General features: G+C 43.0%; 1 protein-coding gene across 1 annotated transcript; it reads right to left on the reverse strand.

The window, feature by feature from the left end:
* Positions 1 to 336: 336 nt before the first annotated feature.
* Positions 337 to 19,908, reverse strand: LOC134439997 (kinesin-like protein KIF11). Its single transcript, XM_063189924.1, has 22 exons — positions 19,514 to 19,908; positions 19,281 to 19,407; positions 19,093 to 19,190; positions 18,239 to 18,317; positions 17,550 to 17,732; positions 17,069 to 17,193; positions 16,713 to 16,803; positions 16,104 to 16,346; positions 13,423 to 13,518; positions 13,251 to 13,339; positions 12,103 to 12,190; positions 11,496 to 11,663; positions 10,592 to 10,799; positions 9,791 to 9,963; positions 8,804 to 8,932; positions 6,512 to 6,670; positions 5,824 to 5,951; positions 5,149 to 5,428; positions 2,741 to 2,960; positions 1,828 to 1,997; positions 1,470 to 1,586; positions 337 to 797 (listed from the first exon to the last, which is right to left on the reverse strand). The coding sequence occupies exons 1-22, from the start codon at positions 19,555 to 19,557 to the stop codon at positions 696 to 698; spliced, it is 3,117 nt and encodes a 1,038-aa protein (XP_063045994.1). The 5' UTR covers positions 19,558 to 19,908; the 3' UTR covers positions 337 to 695.
* Positions 19,909 to 20,219: the final 311 nt, after the last annotated feature.

The raw sequence follows: 20,219 nt of genomic DNA on the forward strand, positions 1-20,219 counted from the left end.
GAGCACCAGACTTCATGACAGGCTTTATGCACAACAGTAAGACATACAACTAGGACTGCTTCATCACGATTATTTCAGTCAATATAGATATCACGATACTTATAGACTATATTTCTTTTAAAGACAAATTAATTGTGCAAAACAACTCACAATGTTCCCTGCCTTCAACAGTTGGAGTGGAGGGCCATAGAGAAACACACAGTGGTGTTCTGCAGGAGAGTTGGGTAGCAAGTCTGCTTTGTGCTCGCTATGGCTCAAGTGGAGGGGAATGCATTGCACTTAGCGTTAACTACCTTTTGGCAGTATAGACAAATGACAAAAATATTGTATCAAATTGATATTGTGAAATTTTATATTGTTTGACTGCAATATTGATATCACAATATTAATACAATATATTGCACAGGCCTACATACAAAATATACGTATGAAAACAGAACGATTTAATAATAAAAATACTTAATAATAGAACATTTTTAAACATTTTAAAAGACCTTCAAGACCGCAAGTACCCTTCAATAACGTGATGTTTGACTAAACATGTGCAATACATGATCAATTGAAATAAATTTAAATATCTTAAAACATACAGTACAAAGATGAATGTGAATTAAAATGAAGTTGACATACATTCAAACATTAAAATGTAGAAACATTCAAGCATTAAAATACAGAGGAAATGCAACATTCTTCATTCAGACATTTTTAGGTTTTAACGGTATCCTCGTCCTTACAGGAGCAGAAAGATTCTCTGTTGATCTTGATTGTGTAGACTTCTCATTTTTGGACTTCTTCCTCTGGTGTAGCAAAAAACAAACAAATTACAATTGCAATTACAATACACAGCACACAACCATGCTGCACAAAAAAGTGCAGTAATTTGGGCTTTTTGTAAATCACATAAATGCTCCCTAAAAGAGATAGTTCAAGTGGACATTTCGAAAACGCACCAGTCAGAATTGTTTTTTAAAAGGGACGCTGTGCAAGAAATGGTCAAAAAAGGTACTGCAACTATGCTGCTCATTGAAAATGTGTCGTCTAAGGCCAAATTTTATCTTTTCATGAAAGTTTACTAAGTAATAATGAATATTTTATAGTATGGCCCAAGTACAGTCCTTTTTGCAGCTAAAAATGGCTATTTCTGGAAATTCAAAATGGCAGACCATGGAGAAGATCCCCCTTTTCATGTATGAAAAATGTATTTTTTCTAGTCATAATGAATACTTAGAATTTGGTGGTGGTGATAAGTATTCATGAAAAAGGTAACATTATTGAATGGGTAGCATGAATTCTGGAAATAAACAACTAAAAATTTCACACAGTGTCCCTTTAAATCCATTTACATATAAACACTGCATGTGGATAAAAAAAATGTAACTAAGGCAACATTAATGTGAGCTTTGACAATGCTGTACTTAAACAGGGGTACTAATGAGGGCAAAACTGGACTGAACTGTAACTTGACTCACCTTGAAGAAGCCGACCCTTTTCCCCTCCCGACACATGATGTTCTCGTCGCCATACGACCTCTCACTGACTGTACTGTCACTGCAGGTACTGACATTGTCTGCCGCATCCAGAGAATCCTTCACAAAACATCAAAAGGAAATCCAAATAAACATTTTGATTTAAAGAAAGGGTTTAATTATTGCAAATGTCAAACCCTAGTTGAAATAGCTATGGCATGGTTGGTTACCATTGTGGTAGTAAATAATTTCAAGTTGTGTAGGACAATCACTGTTTTCTGAATATTCCATATTTCACATATCACACCTGAAAGCCCTAATTTGAGAACTGCATGCAGAAGAGGGTATTTCTGGACAGTACCTGCTCAATAGGCTTCTCCTCCGCCTGTTCCTCCTCCTCCTCCTCCTCGTTAAGGGAGGTACAGCGGTTCTGCTCCTGCTCCTCTCTGAACTGCTTGAGGAGCTCCCCTCGGCTACGGCCCTTCACCACCTCCCGAGGGTACACATACTCCTTCCTCTTTGGAGTCATACCTGACGAACCAAAAATGGAGTCAAAGGTTTATCTGATCCACTTTGAAATCACAGTTGAAACACTGAGAAAATGAAGATTTCCGCTTCATGTTCTGCACCCAAAACTTAGCTTTAAGCCAGTCACTTATTTATTTAGGCACAGGGTATTGGTTATAGCCCCCAGAGCAATGCAAGGTCAAGGTCACTGCAGCCATGGATGAAAAGACCACATATTGCATGGCGATGCATCAATTCTGTTTCCTGGAATACGCACGACTGTGGATCATCAGTGGCTATGCATATTATGATATTCATTAGTTTGTACTACTTTGTTCCTGTTTATAAGGGATTTGACATCTGCAGCCTCTAGAATTCTTGCCTTGAACTTCGCCTACACCCAGCCTCCGTGGAGAAGGAAATGAAGTTTCCCCGCTGTCCGCAAACAACTTTCGGGGGAATTTTACGCATTCAACATCCCGATTGCAAATGAGAAAATGAATTGTGCTTTTGAGAGATGTTGAATAAAACTTCTATATAGTCAAAATGACGTCTTGGCTTGCACCTCAAGGCCACAAGCACAATGAGAGGACAGGAGGTTGGATAATGGAATGCAGCCCAACTGTTTGTTTAGTTTAGTTTATTTAGTTTAGTTCAACAGGCACCATGCACAATACACATTGATTACAGAAGTAAAAAGATGGCTTGTGCCAGATTATAGCTATATAGCTAATTTCCATCTGCAGTCACGGCTGTCCTGCACTCACCAGTTGGCACGTCCTGTCGTAGGTCCTGGAAGAAGGTGTGTGCCGCGTCCATGGTTCCCGCCAGCTGGGAGGAGAGGCGCTCCTGATGCTGCTGCAGGGAGAGGCGGTCCAGGCCAGACCGCTCCATCGTACTGGCCTCCATCGCGTCCGCACAGGCCTGCTGACTAGCAAGGCCCTGGCACAGCTGCTGAAGCTCCCTCTCTGCTCTGGAGACCATGGTCTGGAACATAGCAAGCAGACAGGGAAAAAGAAAGAAGTCGAAATTACTTAAGATTCTCTATTCTTTTCCAAATAGATCTACTGTACTGAACAACAAGAACTAATACGATGGAACTAAGGAAACTGGAAAGATACTGCTAAAAAAAATATTACACAGTGCACCTTTAAGCCAGCCTGTGTCACACTAGCCTCACGACGCCATCCTATGTACTCCACCCAAAGATTTTGGCTCCGCACATCGTCTGGCAAAAGCCTCGAGCTCGGTTCTCTCAGTGTTTAGCCAATCAGTTAACAGTTGAGAGTGGTGACGTAGAACTCAGCCGCGAGCTCCGTTACTGATTGGTTTAGGTAACTACAGTGCCCTCCATAATTATTGGCACCCCTGGTTGAGATGTGTTAAAAGCCTTAAAATAAATTCAGTGTTTATTGCAGAAGAATACTGTCACACTGAAAATTTTAGGAAAATGTAGCCTTCAACTCAAATGAATTGTAGGAAAATAAAAAAAATCCCTGACTAAAAAATAATTATTTTTCATTAAATCACCTGTTCCACAATTATTGGCACCCTTAACAATTCCCAGGAAATAAATATAATTGAAGCATTTCTGTCATTTCTACAGTAGTTTACAAAGTTTACCAGAGTATGTAGGAACATTTAATTAGTAATTCATCACTTCCTGTTTCCCTGGGGTATAAATATGACGTGACACCGAGGCCATTTCTCTTATCCATTCTTAAACATGGGAAGGACAAAGGAACACAGCATACAAGTGAGGCAGATGTGCGTCGACCTTCACAGGTCAGGCAGAGGCTACAAGAAGATTGCCACTCAACTGCAGCTGCCCATATCTACTGTGAGAGGAATAATTAAGAAGTTCAAAACAACTGGAGCAGTGGTAAACAAGCCTGGACGAGGACCCAAGTTTATTTTGCCACCACGCACAGTGAGGAGGATGGTAAGAGAAATCAAAATATCTCCAAAGCTCACTGTTACAGAATTACAACAAATGGTAGCATCCTGGGGTCACAAAGTCTCCAAATCAACCATCAGGCGCTGTCTACACGCCAACAAGCTGTTTGGGAGGCATGCACGGAGAAAACCTTTCCTCACCCACAATCATAAACGCAAACGTCTGGAGTTCGCCCAGCGGTATTGGGGCTTCAACTGGGACCGTGTGCTTTGGTCAGATGAGACCAAGATTGAGCTTTTTGGCAACAAACACTCTAAGTGGGTCTGGCGTGCCACGAAAGATGCGCATGCTGAAAAGCACCTCATACCCACTGTGAAGTATGGGGGTGGGTCAGTGATGCTGTGGGGCTGTTTCGCTTCCAAAGGCCCTGGGAAGCTTGTTAGGGTGCATGGCATCATGAATGCTTTGAAATACCAGGACATTTTAAATCAAAATCTGTTGCCCTCTGCCAAAAAGCTGAAGATGGGTCGTCACTGGGTCTTTCAGCAAGACAATGACCCTAAACATATGGCCAAATCTACACAGAAATGGTTAACCAGACACAAAATCAAGCTCCTCCCATGGCCATCTCAGTCCCCAGACCTCAACCCCAATGAGAACCTGTGGGGTGAGCTGAAGAGGAGAGTACAGAGGAGAGGACCCAGGTCTCTGGATGATTTAGAGAGATTCTGCAAAGAGGAATGGCTGAAGATCCCTCTTTCTGTCTTTTCCCATCTTGTGAAACATTGTAGGAGAAGATTAGGTGCTGTTTTGTTGGCAAAAGGGGGTTGTACAAAATATTAACAACAGGGGTGCTAATAATTGTGACACACAATTTTTTCCCCACTGAATAAATGCACTTGTATTGAAGGTTGGATTTTTCTCTTTTTTTCCATTAAGGTCCCATATTATTTAGAGAAAAATAATAATAATTGGAAGCTAAAAAACACATCTCAACCAGGGGTGCCAATAATAATGGAGGGCACTGTATATTCACACTTTCGTTTTGTTATTTGTATGCTTTTGCGACGCTATAATGTAACATGCATGCTAATAAAGCACAATATGGGTTTGAATATGAATTTGGAACTCCAATTAATTTAAATGATAGAGTAAGATCAGACCATCTACCACCCTCCATGGAGGCGGATTCCTCATGGCTTTTGCCAGACTGACTGACTGAGTCAACAGTCGGCTTTTCGCCCAGGCTAGTGTCACAGCCCCACCGCATCTGATTACCTGCTGAAGATCGTGCTGGGCCACACCGTTGGTCTGGAGCAGTGTGACCTGAGCCTGGGTCCTAGCTTCCAGCTCCTGCTTTACACTGGCACACCACTGGATGGTGCTGTTGTCCAGTGTGGAGTGGGCAGTCTGGACGCTGAGGCAGTGGCCCTGGGACTCCTCGATGGTGCGGCTGACGTCCAGAGTAGCCTTCTGGGCCAGAGAGAGCAGCTCCTCCGCAGCTGATCCCAGGCTCTGCTGAGCACCGCTCACCAACTCCTCGGCCTCCAAGCATTTGCTGTGAAAGAGGTCCACGAAATGTACTCAATATTAATACATTCATATGCACAAGCCAAAGATGTGAGGATTATGATCATGGACATAGTGGTCTGAACGCCATTTGTCCCTTCCTGATTACTTCTGCATGTTTGTCATACTTGAATTTTCATATCTAAATAAAAAATGTCAATGATTTTTTTTTTTCACCGTAGAACATTTTCATTCTGAATCCATGAACTCAACTTGTATAACACTGTATTACGCAGGTTGTGGATGAGCCTCTTTGTGTAGATGGGCCAACAACGTCACTTAAATTTCGATGAAGACTTTGGTGACAATTAAGATATAACAGAGGCTCTGTGCAAAGGGGTTAAAGTAGTTCTCTGACTTTAAAAAAAAAAAAAGGTGCCTCACCTTTGCTCAGCTTCCCTCAGGTTCTGCAGTGGGAGCTGCAGGGCCCTGTTGGTCTCCAGCAGGTCATCAGCATCCTCCTGAATGGTCGTGGCCAGCACGCTCATCTGCTCCTTCAGCTGCCTCAGCAACTACACGCAGAGGAGACCGGAGGGAGCACCAGAGAGGAGAATGAGCATGTGAGTTTTGGGTTTCAGTTCTGTGAAATTGATGGCAGCCTAATGGTTTGGGAGGTGCCCTTGAGGAGTGAAGAATGCACAAATGAGTTTTGGGTTTACGGTTGTGAAATTGAGGGCAGCCCAATGGTTTTGAGAGGTAGTCTTTGTAGGTGTGAGTTCCCCCATCATCCATGTCTGAAGTGCCCTTGAGCATGGATGGCACCTCAGCTCACATTGCTGCAGGAACTGTAACCAATAGCCTTCACCCAATAAATTAAATCCAAAGCACTCGCATCTGAGTCAAGAACAGAGTCAGATGGCTGAAACTGGTCTACGTTTTGCAGATTTTGTTTTTCAGTCAATGCACCACTTCTACCGAGAGAACCCATTTCCCTTTTATAACTGTACATGGTTTTGGATTAAAGTGTCAACTAAGTGTAATGTAATGTTATTTAAAAATCAAACCCCAGAGATAAAGTGTCTACAGCAAGCACATGCCACAACATAAATAAAAGGCTCTTGTCGCAACTTACACCGTCATGTTTCTTGGAGGTTCGGCTGATCTTGGCCTCCATCTTCTCCAGCTCTGCCTGAAGACTGTTGTAACCAGCCACAGCGCTCTCCCTCATACCGCCAATCGCTACCAGCTGGTCTTTGAAGCGGGACTCCTGCTCATTCCTCAGGTATAACGCCTGAGTTGGAAATAACGGAAGACTCAATATCACTGAACCACTCAAACGCACCACACACTAATCAGTACAATTAGTAATAATAATTACGGTAAACCAATGTCACACATCACTATTTACGTTTATATGTAAGTGAACTGAAAGATGCTTCATTTAAAACAATCACAGTGGACGATAAAGTACTTCCGAATACAGTAGTAGGTCAAAACACGTAAAGTTATTAAAGTTTAAAGTGATACTGTCCCATTTTTGGAAATAAGCTCATGGTACCGTACACCACCTTGAGTTAAATAATTCAGTCCCTCCAGTTTTTCGCGATTCAGCGATCGCGTGGATTCATGCAAATTCAATGATATTCCGCATAATTTCGCGATGCCACGTAATTCCTGTAAAGCCGCATTTTTCCCGCAAAATTTCAACATTCTGTGGAGTTTATTGATTTATATTTTCGTCAAAAAAATTAAAATGTGACTACAATACCACCGGAGACGAAAACCAATAGGAAGCATTTTTGTTAATATGTCACTGAAACATTGAAAAATAATTGCCTGCTATTTCGGAAGTCGCGACCCTCATCTCAGCTGTTCCGCGTCTCTCCTCCCCTCCCTCACACATAGCCTACACACGGGCGTCGGTGCTGCTCACCCGTGACCTTTTTTAACAGCAGTAGCCTACTTTTCAGTGCAATCCTGGCTGGAAAAAGTAGCCTATTGTAGCCCATTTATCCATGACGAAGAAGTGTATGCAGTCATGAAATAGTGGCGGTGCTGTCGCACAGTAGCAAACATCTTACGTTACATTTTTGCAACTTCTCCAATCTCCCTAGCTGTCGCTTTCATGAGCATGCTACCCGACGGTCGTTGTCTGATCTTTTTTCAATGTTCGCCAATGTTTGTATTTTAAGGGTCTATGTCTATGCGTAGGCACAAGCCTTCTGATAACAAGCACTGTAGTGCCTATCGCAAAGGATTCGGAAGTGTGGAGTTTTGCAACTTGTTTCAGTCAAGGACACCGAGATAGGAAGTGAACGGCCCTTCCACGCTTTCACTGTGTTATTGCAATAAAGTCTTGCGAATCCATGCAACCATGCACACAACCATGTCAACGAGAGCGTGTATGCCATCACAACTTTGCATCAAGCAAATAATATGCAACAGCTTGCAATACGAGCACGAGAGAGAGAGAGAGAGAGAGAGAGAGAGAGAGAGAGAGAGAGAGAGAGAGAGAGAGAGAGACGCGTCTTCCAACAGGTGACATTGTAACGCTTGCATACAGCCTGGCTACTGTACCCCGCGACGCTCTTCATTAGCCTACTGGTAGGCTATACCCACAAGTATTTTTTCATAACGCGCAGTCCCGTTTTCCCCCGAAGTCGTTCTAAAATATCGACAGAGATTTATGAGTGTCGCGGCCTTGATTTTTTTACACATTGGACGCACTGGCTTATAAGACGCTCTGGCAATTTTTGACAATAGGCCTATTTAATTAGGCCTATTCTATTAGGCTAGGGCCTATATAGTAGGCCTAAGTGTGTTTCTGAATCTCTCTCTCTTTTGTCTTAAGCCTGCTTCTTAGACTGATTGTGGTTTTCAGTTACCAAAAAAACCCAGAAATGGGTGCAAATTCTTTGCAAAAAATGAGAAAATGCCGCAAAATCTTTGCAAAAAAATAGAAAATGCCGCCACAAAATCAGACATTTTGACCGCAAAAATCACAAAATCCCAGTGCAAAATCCTGGAGGGACTGATAATTGAATTTTACCTTTCCCCTGTACTTTCAACTGTTCTCCGAGTATGGCAGTGCAAATTTTAACTCCATGCTAGCAGTTAACATTGACTCCTATGAGACCAGTTAGCGACCAGCTGGTCTCATAGGACTCAATGTTAACGGCTAGCTTGGAGGTAAAATTTGCACTGCCATACTCAGAGAACGGTTGAAAACACAGGAGAAAGGTAAAACTCAATTATTTAACTCAAGGGAAGGTGTAATATGAGCTTATTTCCAAAAATGGGACAGTATCACTTTAAAAGCAGGCAGATACAATATGCTATTTTCAAAATAAAATAAAAAATGAAGGATAAAAACACCACAATACATGGAAAATGATATCACATCTGAAATTGTGACTCAACCAACCTTCTCAATAAGGCCATGGAGAGCCTGCAGTATCTCAACCTTCATAACATCATAACCCTCGAGAAGAGCAGTAACACCCGGCATCGCTCGCTGAATCAGGATCTCTTGCAGATTAACTTGGAGTTCATCCTGGAAAACCAAATACAACAAAAAGGCATTTAATTGGCAGTGGGCCTTGGCAATTACCCTTTTTCTGATTTGATAAGAAACAGGTATGTCCGACTACCGTTTTGAGGCAGAAAAAAGTAGCATCTACATCCATTTTATTTGGTCCGTGAGATGATTTCAAATGTGCATTACAGTTGGCCCTCATACAATAGGCCTGTGGAAAATATTACTTGAAGGCAAAATTTTGTCTTGACGAGTGTAACATAATAGTAACACATAGAAGTAGGCTATAGGATACCATGAGTATATCACATGAATTTGAATTTGACACCCCTCCGATCTACGTAAATGTCTTTGCCGGAGACAATTGATATGGTAGAGAGACAATTCATAAGGCATTACCTGCATAACCATGACTTGTCGTCAACACCCTGTCCATGCTCAGTAATCAAACAATTGCCATTTTTACAAAACAACATGAAGGGCAGAATTCACTTTGAAGTGCAATGAATAGGCTACTGTAGGGGTATTCAATTAAAAATCATTTTAGGGCCAGTTTTTCAAATGCCATTTTCCGAGATGTTCCACGCAATAGCCACCCCTCAAATGCCAATATCAGAAAGACACGTGCACTTGATCTATATCGCTCCATGACTTTTCGTGGTAACTTTGAGCTATTCTCTTCATAGGACACTTGTTTCAAATGGCATAGTGGGGTTATATGTGCATGTGTTTTCCACTTAAATAGCACAACTTATCTTTATTTCAAATGTGGGCCATTACTGCACTTACCAGTACTGCACAACCGCTGTAATTGTTATACTGGTGCTATGCACCTGTGCGCACATGGCAGACATCAATAATAACCAGTTTGTTTACCACTGCCTTGTGCACAAAGTCTTTGGCCTCCTGGCACAGCTGGCTCTGCTCCAGAAGCTGGCTCTGGCACTGCTGAACGCTCTCCTCCACGCCACTCTTTATGTTGGCCACCAGGGCACCTGCGTCCTGCTTGGCCAACGTGCATATCTCGCTCACCGTACCATGGAGTTTGGCTGCATGAGAGAAAGAGGACAGTCTGTAAGTAAGAGAAATCCTCTGTACGGCATGGAGATGTTTACTTCATCAGAGTGATGTTTACTTACTAAGTGTTGTTGTCATCTTCACTTTTATTTTTTACTGAATTCATCATCACCGCCATTGTGACACAGCACACAGGGCTACAAGTCTGAAACCCTAACTTAAACTGCACTAAAACAGCGGTTCCCAAACTTTCCCCCCTGCGCACCCCCTTTTACATTTCAATGTCGTTCGTGCACCCCCTAAGTGAATGTTGCACAGCCGCACTTTTTGGGAAATCCTCATTTCCAATAGCCCTGACATTATTTCTGCCATTATTACAAGTCTAGGAGTTATAAATTACACTTCAGATGGACCCTTCCAGCATACAATTCACCAATTAATTAAAAACTACATAATGTTCATGAATTCTGTATAAAAACACACATCTCAGCCAGTACTCTATTCAGCTCGCGCACCCCCTTGTGGCAGGCCGCGCACCCCCAAGGGTGCACGCACCCCAGTTTGGGAAACCCTGCCCTAAATAATATACGTGCCCTTATAGTAAGGTGGAGGGACTGTGCAATGATAAAAGTGGATACCACACAGACACATGCGACTCACAAGTGGTGTTGGTGTAGTAATCGACCACAGCCAGGTGCTGAGCGGTATTCTCTTGGATGGACGACTGGATCTGGGCGCAGGAGGAGTTCATGTGTTGGATGAAGCTCTGCTGAACACTCGTGTTGTGCACCTCCACCTCACGCTTTCTCTCCAACTTGGCGTGGAGACAAGACACATCGCCGACACTGGCATCGGCTGTGGTGAGGAGCTACAAGAAGAATATCAGGTTTAGGAGAAATGTGCAGCTAAATTTNTTTAAAAAATATATATTTTTAGGGGCTTTTATGCCTTTATTTGATAGGACAGTCTGAGATGGTGACAGGAAGCGAGTGGGACAGAGAGACGGGGTGGGATCGGGAAATGACCCCAGCCGGACTCGAACCGGGGTCCCCGTGGGCATGCAAGCCCAAATGTTGGGGGCTTAGCGCGCTGCATGTGTAGCTAAATTGTGGAACCAAATGTACATGTGAATCTGTGTCTGTACTGTAAAATGTGAGAATAATGAGATAGCAGTGTCAGAATTTTTTGAATTGCTCTGGTGTGATAATATTAATGTTATAGGTATCCAATCACCAGAATGCCGGTGTTCAGAAGAATCATCTATTTAGTCCAATTAAAGGCAGGGTTCTTATACATGGGTTCACAATGTTTGTAAACACGATGCAGTGAGGAGGGGCAATACACTGGCAGCCAACCACGTAATTTTTTGACCAACAGCCGTTTCCAACAATCAGAGGTTGAGTTGTGCGCAGCTAGGTTCGTGCAGCCAGGGGAAAATAAAAATGTAGAACCCATGCATACATTTTCACCCATGATTTGCCATGACCTTTTTTTTTTATCAATTTTCCATGGAGAACAATAATTTTCATCTCAATGTGACCAACAACCTCAACAAGGACATTACCTGACTAGCAGTGCTGTGCAAGGAGTCACATGCGCTTGCGAGCTGCGCGGCAACAAACTGTTCTTGGCTGAGGTCTCTCTTGTGCGCCTGAAGCTGCAGTCTTGCCTCCTGCAAGGCAGCCATGCACTGGTCCAGCTGCTGCTTGCTGCCCGAAAACAGCTCCGTCACCTGATGATGAAGGGGTGTGTTAAAACAAACACACAAAAAAAACAACCAATTCAACCGTTGGGGAGTGTGCGGTGAACAAAAAAGGAAGGGTGTAACCAAACACAATTGCTGTGTCTTAAACAGTGCACTTGTGCACTTTGGGCACTACGTTTCAGTGCGTAGGGCACTCACGCTGAAAATTCAGGTCACTGAAAGTCCGAACTTTCCCTCAAAACAACGCACTAAAGACCTCAGTGCACTATGCACTAAACATCAGTGCACTGATACAAGTGTGCCATTTGAGACAGAGCATATGAATATCAGCTTAATTTTGATTGTCATTAAGATCAAGGGAGAGGAGTATAGTACTAGCAGGGCCCTTACATTCAAATGTTTCTCTTCCGAAATGAGAAATAGGGAAGTGGACGTTGTGGTAAAATGTGAATTTTGTTTTACTTACCCTCTTCAGCTCTTCCTCAATGCCTTCAATCCTCTCTGTGTACTCTGTGATGAGAGTCTCCTGAGACTGAGCTTTACTTGTAAGATTTCTACAACAAAGAGATAAAACCGCAATGATCATCTTGTTCATCCACACATAAAGAGCCCAAGTTCTGCCCCTCCAGGTAATTTCCGTACTGCCATACAAAACAAAAAGGCAGTAACTGCATTGTGCTGAAAATTAATTACTATGATTTTTAACTACATAGTATATAAAAATAGAAAAGTTAAATAAAATGATTAAGCTGCAAAAAATGTGTTTACATAAAAGTAATAAAATTGTCATCAATAATGTACAGAAAACGGCTTAGACTGGACTACAGGATAATTTTACTCATTTTGGAGCTCTGTGTAGTAACTGCCTTTTTTTGCTTTGTAGGACAGCATAGGACCTTAGCACTTCTCACATACAGACAAACGCTTGTGTCCAGTGAAGGCCAAATTCATTAATTAATTAATTAAGATCATTAATTTGATCCCATAGTACTTAACAGAAGTCCAGTTTTATTAACATTAAGGCCATTTTCTGAGTGGTCTGCAATGTTTTAGAGTCCCCCTCACCTTAAACACTTGTTGTCGAAAGTCTACAGCTCACAAAGTGGTTAGGGGTGTTCACTAGCAGTCCCTAACAAGTTTCAAGGCGAAATATGGCTTCTGTCATTTTTTATTTGCCATTTTGTGAAAGAAAGTGAAAGTGAAACTTAATTTACAAATTGCTACATAAAACACGACAGATGCCATATTTCGCTACAAAAATTGTTAAGGAACACCAGTGAATACTGCTGAACACTTGCTGAGTTGCATATTCTTGAAAACAAATGTTAAAGGTGATTCTAAGAACAGAGTTGCAGGTGCCCATAGATGGCCATTCTAAAGCTGGTTGAGATCAAATCCAAATCAGCCAAATAACAGAGACACAGCAATCATGAAATAAACGGTGAGGGGGACTCTAAAACATTGCAGACCACTCAGAAAATGGCCTTAATGTTCAAAAAACTGGACTTCTCCTTTAACAGAAGGGGTGTGACTTCTGCCCTCCATTAATTTACATTGTATAAGCCTTATTGTGTGACTTTAAAACAAATGAGATGAAATACTGGGTTCACATACTCATAACTCTCTGGAGTCAGGTAAACCCCATTCTTCTCACGGGTGGAGGCCAGATCACGCTTCAGTTGTTCGATTTCCTGTGTGTATTCCTGCATCGGGATAGAGAATTGTTAATTTTGCTTGCTGAGAGGAAAAATCTCCAAGTTACTTTGTTTGTGTGACTTTGTTGTACCTTGATAAGGGCCTTCTTGGTGAGTTTCTGGTTGACTTGCGGTTTGTTCAGGATGTTCTTCGCCCGAATAGCATAATCCAATGTACTTAATGTTTCCTAGAGGAAAAACAGAGAGTCATATCACAATCACATATCACAATGTTCTTATTACAATTAACAATTCCAGTAATACCGTTAACCCAATCTTAAAATAGTGTGTACCATCACAACGGAAAAACCTCCCATTCACCCACAAGACTGCCTGCCTGGGAGCAGAGATCAGTCTGGTCTGTACAGGGTTTCCCCCAACCATGACAACAAACACCTACCAGCTTGACAAGGTCCCATGAAAAGATACAGATTTTGTATTGTGAATGCCATTTCTTTAGATACTTTGCAAAAATTGAAAGCCGTTCTTTTTTGAAGGGTTCATGGCGTATTTCATAAGAAACCCCACAACATAGCCTTTCCAATCACGATAGTTCTGTGCCTCTGATACGGGACAACCCCCACACACCTTAACCAACAAGTGTTCTGCAGGAAACACTGCTGTGAAGATTCAAAGACACTTGGAGAGTCGAATCATCAAGCATTTTTATGCTTGGTTGCGTCCGTGCCTAATGTGTCAAGCCTGTGTTTGTCAGTCAATCTGAGGAAGACCGAGAGGTCGAAATGTCATCATGCTTGCCATTGAATGAATTAATAAAAAGAAGAAAAAATAACTTAAAGAAGAAAAAAAATCCAAAGGAGTGTGCGAACCCTTTTTCCAAAAATACATCTTTTTTTGTTCAGCACCAGGGATTGTGCACAAGTAACTCTCTACAAACTGCACAACATAGCCTTTCCGACCCCAATCACGATAGTACTGTGCCTCTGATACCGGACAACCCCCATACACCTTAACCAACAAGTGTTTTGCAGGAAACATTGCTGTGAATATTCAAAGACACTTGGAGAGTCGAATCATCAACCCTGCTGTTGCTGGCAACTCCGCTACCTCCAGAGCCGGCGTCAGCATACAAATGGCACCAGTTGGCACAAACAGAGGGCGTTTTCACACCTGGTCCTTTTCAGCCATTTAAGCAAACTCAGACCTGTGACTCAGCATTTTCTGCGCATATGAATGAAACGTACGAAAGTACGATACAATATCAACTTCGTCAGTTTTCACTGAAATTCATTTAGCATCCATGAGCAAGACTCGTTCAAAAGGAGGATAGGACACATAAGGAGCATAGATCACCATCAGACAAACAAAACAAAACAAAAATGGAGCCTGGAACCACAGTAACCCCCAGCCCCAGATAAAGGTATGACAGAGGGCACAGCCCTTCGTACAGACGTAGTACATAGGCCTACATGCACTACGCACATAACTTGGAAACAGTCATCTCCATGGAGTGAATGCACAACATGCAGTCCAATTCAGAATTTGGTCAGTCATGACACACAGTTATTTGTAGGATGGGTCTTGACTGATGTTTGAGATTGGGTGGTTTTCCAAATGGAAAAAGGACTGCATTTGTGTAGCGCGTTTCCACTCCTTCGTGCACTTCAAGCACTTGTATGCCTCATTTCACACTCACATTTATACAACGGTGACAGTGGCTGCCACGCAGGGTACCACCCTGCCACCAGGAGTCTCAAGGACACATCCATGCGGTCAGGCAGAGTGGGGAGCGAACCTGCAACTTTCTGGTTGCTGAACAGGCTCCTCTAACACCTGAGCCACCATCGCCCAGGTCAAATTAATTAAAACCCAGCACTTCCAACTGCTAGACCATAGCCAATAGTGCCAGTTGTATGTATTCATATGAACTGCAGTCATCGTCTTTCCAACTCTGCCCGCTCTCGGAGCCCAAGATCTGGTACCCTTGCTGAGAGATAGAATCCATGCCGTCTTTCCGTTCGGAATGATTGTGCAAAGCATGGTGGGATTTCCCAGACTAGCTCACCTCGAGGTTGATGGTGGCTGCCACACAGGGTCCCACCCTGCCACCAGGAGCAATTTTGGGTGTCAAGGACACATCCATGGAGTCAGGCAGAGTGGGGAGCTAACCTGCAACTTTCTGGTTGCCAAACAGGCTCTTCTAACACCTGAGCGACCATAGCCCAGGTGAAGTCAATTAAAATCAAGCACTTCCAACTGCTAGACCATAGCCAATAGTGCCAGTTGTATGTATCCAAACGAACTGCAGTCATCGTCTTTCCAACTCTGCCCGCTCTCGGAGCCCAAGATCTGGTACCCTTGCTGAGAGGTAGAATCCATGCCGTCTTTCAGATCGGAACGATTGTGCAAAGCAGCGTGGGATTTCCCTGACTAGGTGTGCATTCCAATATGCGACCTTGCGTCCTCCACTTGGGCTTGTGGCCTCGTACCAGGAAGTAATACGCCGCGATGACATCACTGACAACAACATATTATTTCAATATCTCGGAAAAGCTCAATTGTAAAGCCATTTTCTCATTTTCAAACAGGATGGTGAATGAAAAATAGTCCCCCAAAACTTGTTTTGGCTAGGCTGACAGCGGGGAAACTTAATTATTTTCTCTACGGAGGCGGGGCATCAGCAAAAAAAACCTAGGCTGACAGCGGGGAAACTTAATTATTTTCTCTACGGAGGCGGGGCATCAGCAAAATGTGAGGCCACAAGCCCAAGTGGAGGACGCAGGGTGGCATATTGGAATGCACCCATGCTCACCTCGAGGTTGACGGAGGCTGGGGACACGGTGGCGATGATGGAGGTTCTGGTGTGGCCACCCAGGGAGTCCTGCAGGATGCGGGTGAGCTTGGACTCCCTGTAGGGCACGTGCGGGCCCCGCTCCACCAGCGATGTGATGACCCGGCCCAGCGTCAGCAGAGACTGGTTGATGTTGCCAGCCTCGCGGGCGCGCTTGTCCACCGCCCCCGAGCGACCCACGTTCTCACTGCCCGCCAGGTCCACCTAGGTGGGCAAAAAAGTGCAAGAACAACAATAAGGGGAGGCAGGTTGCAAAGAATAGGGAGTCGTCTGCCCTTTTCGGCTTGATTCATGTGAATCAGATTCTGTGTTATTGGTCAAGTACACTTGTGCATAAAACTTATACAGTACATGTGACTGGGCTTTAGAAGTTGCGCTTCTATGCGTTGTTTTTAAAGTCTTCCTAAGTGGAGCAGTAAAATAAAAGATCAATTTTGATGCAAACAGACACTGGAGTACCATCTTGTCTTAGAAATTTGACTCCGTTAGAATCAAGAATAACTAATATTTTGCTCAGGTTTTAGCTTGCTCTTTCCTGTTCTGTTTTGGTGATGTCAAAATGCTTCTCACCAAGTTGAGTTTGCCAATCTTCACCAGCTCCTCTCCCTCTGGGGTGATTTCCTTCATGTGGATTGTAATCGTGAAGACAGAGTGGGAACGACTGCAAAATGGATTGAAGTTAGGGAGAAACCATGCAACACAATTTTTAAAGAGCGTAAAGCTTGTGAAGATACACATGTGGCCATCCATCACAAATGTGAATTGTGTCAACTTACGGCTTCTGAACATTTCTGAACTCAGAACTTAAGAAGCCTCAGAGACAAAACATCTTCAAACTCTAAAAAGAAGTCAGGTTTCCCACAAATAAACTACTCTTGACTTATGATGACCTGGATGAAAGAGACTGCTCATAACAGACTCCTTACCTTGAGTACATGTTCATTAGAGTGCAGGCGGTCTTTCTCTTAGCAGTGCCTCTCTCCATAATCTTATAGACCTCATATTTATTGTGCACAGTGACCTCCTCCAATCCCTTCACAATGACGCCTCTCTGAAGGGAGAAAAAAGGGAGGCAAAAAGGTGAGAGGCGAGTAAGCAGCATAACAGATACTGTATGGGGTATTGCAATGCCACTTCCAAGCCCATCGAGTTCAAAGTATTGAAAAATATTGACAATGATTTTAATTGTCGTATGCATAGAAACTTGCAGTGAAAATGAATTTATGCGCCTGTGCAGAATACGCGCAACTGCGTAGGGATGTGTGTGTTTTTATACAGTGGGTATTTACATGCACAAAAGTATCACTGGAGAGAGAGAGAGAGAGAGAGAGAGAGAGAGAGAGAGAGAGAGAGAGAGAGAGAGAGAGAAAGAAAGAAAGAAAGAAAGAAAGAGAGATGAATAGTGACCTTGTTTCGAGGATCATCATAGAGCTGCAGACGTTCAGAGATGTCAGCGGTGCTGAGCAGGTCGAACAGTTCCTCGTTGTAGATCTCCAGCAACGAGACCTTCACTGAAAACTCACTGCCAGTTGCAGTGAGACTCTCGAAGATCTGATGCAGAGAGCGTGGAACAATACCAGCCAGAGGATCCTGAGAAAAAGGAGAAGACAAGATAATAGAAGAACAAAGCTGTGTACTGTTAACTAGCTCACTTTAGTTGTGCAAGAGCTCCACTCATTTTAATGCAAGTTTGAACAAAGGCCAGTAGAGTTGCCCTGCTGGGACTTGATCCTGAACCTTCTGAGGTATCAAACTTTGCCTCAGACTGCTACACCAAAGAATCGGGCTTGTTGGCATGACAGTCAGAAACACACACACACACACACACACACACACACACACACACACACACACACACACACACACACACACACACACACACACACACACACACACACACACACACACACACACACACACACACACACACACACACACACACACACACACACACACACACACACACACCTAGTGATGGTCACTCCATCAGAAGCCTACACAGGATATAAAGGTTACAAACAATGAAACCCAGCACGTTCACATCGACAATAAAATGGACCCCTAAGCAAATGAAGACAGGGCTGCAGCGTTTTTACCTCCTCCCATGTAAACTCTCCGGCAGGCGATCGCTCACCCTCCATGGTAAAGGTTTTTCCTGTCCCAGTTTGTCCATATCTAGGAATGAAAGGGCAAACTGTTCAGATACACAGACAGCAACGGTCATGCAACGCCTTGCCTCAGGGGACCATTAACAAGGTCTACTGTTAGCAGAGGTGGAAAGAGTACAGAAAATGTGTACTCAAGTAAAAGTATCTTTACTTTGCCTAAAATCTACTCAAGTACAAGTAAAAGTACCTATCTAAAAATCCACTCAAGTAAAAGTAAAAAGTACTTCACTTAAAATGTAATTTGAGTAAAAGTACTTAGTTACTTTTAATTAGCTTTCCTCTTGAGAATGTCATGTTTATTTTTCTTGAATATCGTCCTCCATAACCTCTATCTCTTGCTTGGCACCAACCATCATCCAATACATTGATACAAGATAGTAAAATAGTGGAAATGCTGTGTGCCATCCTGCACAATCTTTCATTTACGGCGGATTGTGGCATTATTGTGCATGGCATTTTGTCTCTCAGTCTAGTTTTTTTTACCCAGTACTCAGGCCAGGTTCCATGTGTAAAGTACTTGGGTCAAAATGCACTCAAGTACAAGTAAAAGTAGTAATTTAATAAATTATTTAAAAAGTACAAATTATTCATAAAAGCTACTCATATTACAATACAATATTGAGTAAAAGTATTTAGTTACTTTTCCACCCCTGCTGTAAGCAACCACAAATTGGATTTGAGTGACCACATAACATGCTCTCTCAAGTTGAACCCCATGGGAAGATTACTGTAGCATTACGACAAGCAAAATGGGGGGGGGGGTTACAAACATTGTATCTTACGCAAAAATGGTACAATTGTAGCCCATGATCACTTCATCCAAGATTGGACACACCACACTCTTGTAGACATCGATTTGTTTTGATGGCGGCCCAAACACCTAGAAGATCAACAAAATAAAACAGTAAGTCGAGGTGCGAAACGAGAGGCTCGCGTTTTACGCCTGCGTTTTGCTTAAATCATTGTTTACCATGTCAAACTTGTAGGTCTTTCTGGTGCTCCTGTCTCCTCCAGTTCGAACAGTCACCTCTCTTCTGTTTTGGTCGCACTCAACTACTCCATGTGAGTTAGACTTCCGCTCTGATGCGTTGAATGGCCTGGGAAAACATGGCCATAATGACATTTTTGTTGACATTAGGTTTTATTGTAAATTAACAGCCATCCCTGATGGTCTTTTATGTTAAAATGATTAAACGGATTTACCTGCATCGTACAGCCACCTGGATGTTCTTGCCCTTGTCCTCCATGCCGCCAGCAGAACGCCTCCGAGGCTCCAGCTTGCCAAATGTAGAAAACTAAAACAAAAAAGTACTTACTAAGTAAAATCTGCGCCCGGGTCGTCACCTACTCTGGACAAATCTGTGAAATCCAGACACGACGGGTGGCTTAAATCCTACCAGGCAACAGCGTAGCACTAGCGAAAAATCCCAAACTATTCCTGCTTTCGTCCTGCAAACACGCCCGAAGTAGGTTATCAAAAACCAACAAGATGTCTCCAGGTGGAGCAATAAACAAAGGAATGATGACCAACTTTGCTGTACTTGTGAAGTATATTACTTTGGTAGTGTCCAAAAGTTGAAGCTAGATCCTGGAACAAGATTCTGCTTACACTGCGGTGTGGTCACTCGGTGTTTTCAAATACTGCGGAACTATCATGGAGCCAATCAGCTGTGAATGCGTCCCTGCAAACCGAAATGTGATTGGTTAACCGCGAGTTTTGACAAGACTACTGATGGTTCTTTTCCTTTCACCGCACCGGCCTGTATATAATTATTTCATTCTCTTTCAGTGTATTTCATCAGTCTAATCAGTCTTGGATGCATATAAATGAATATATGACACTGTTTGAATATGTTGACTGATTGATGGCATTTACAGAAAATAACATAACCATGAGCTGGTGTTTCTG

This window comes from Engraulis encrasicolus, chromosome 23, assembly GCF_034702125.1.
Source record: "Engraulis encrasicolus isolate BLACKSEA-1 chromosome 23, IST_EnEncr_1.0, whole genome shotgun sequence".
NCBI lineage: Eukaryota > Metazoa > Chordata > Actinopteri > Clupeiformes > Engraulidae > Engraulis > Engraulis encrasicolus.

Excerpts from the sequence above, each read along its gene's own strand:
- LOC134439997 (XM_063189924.1), bottom strand. The coding sequence starts at position 19,557 with ATGGAGGACAAGGGCAAGAACATCCAGGTGGCTGTACGATGCAG. Across the intron at positions 5,952-6,511 it reads CCTCCAAGAAACATGACGGT|TTGCTGAGGCAGCTGAAGGA; the intron begins GTAAGTTGCGAC and ends CTCTGCGTGTAG. Across the intron at positions 1,587-1,827 it reads AGGAGAAGCCTATTGAGCAG|GATTCTCTGGATGCGGCAGA; the intron begins GTACTGTCCAGA and ends TGTTTTGTGAAG.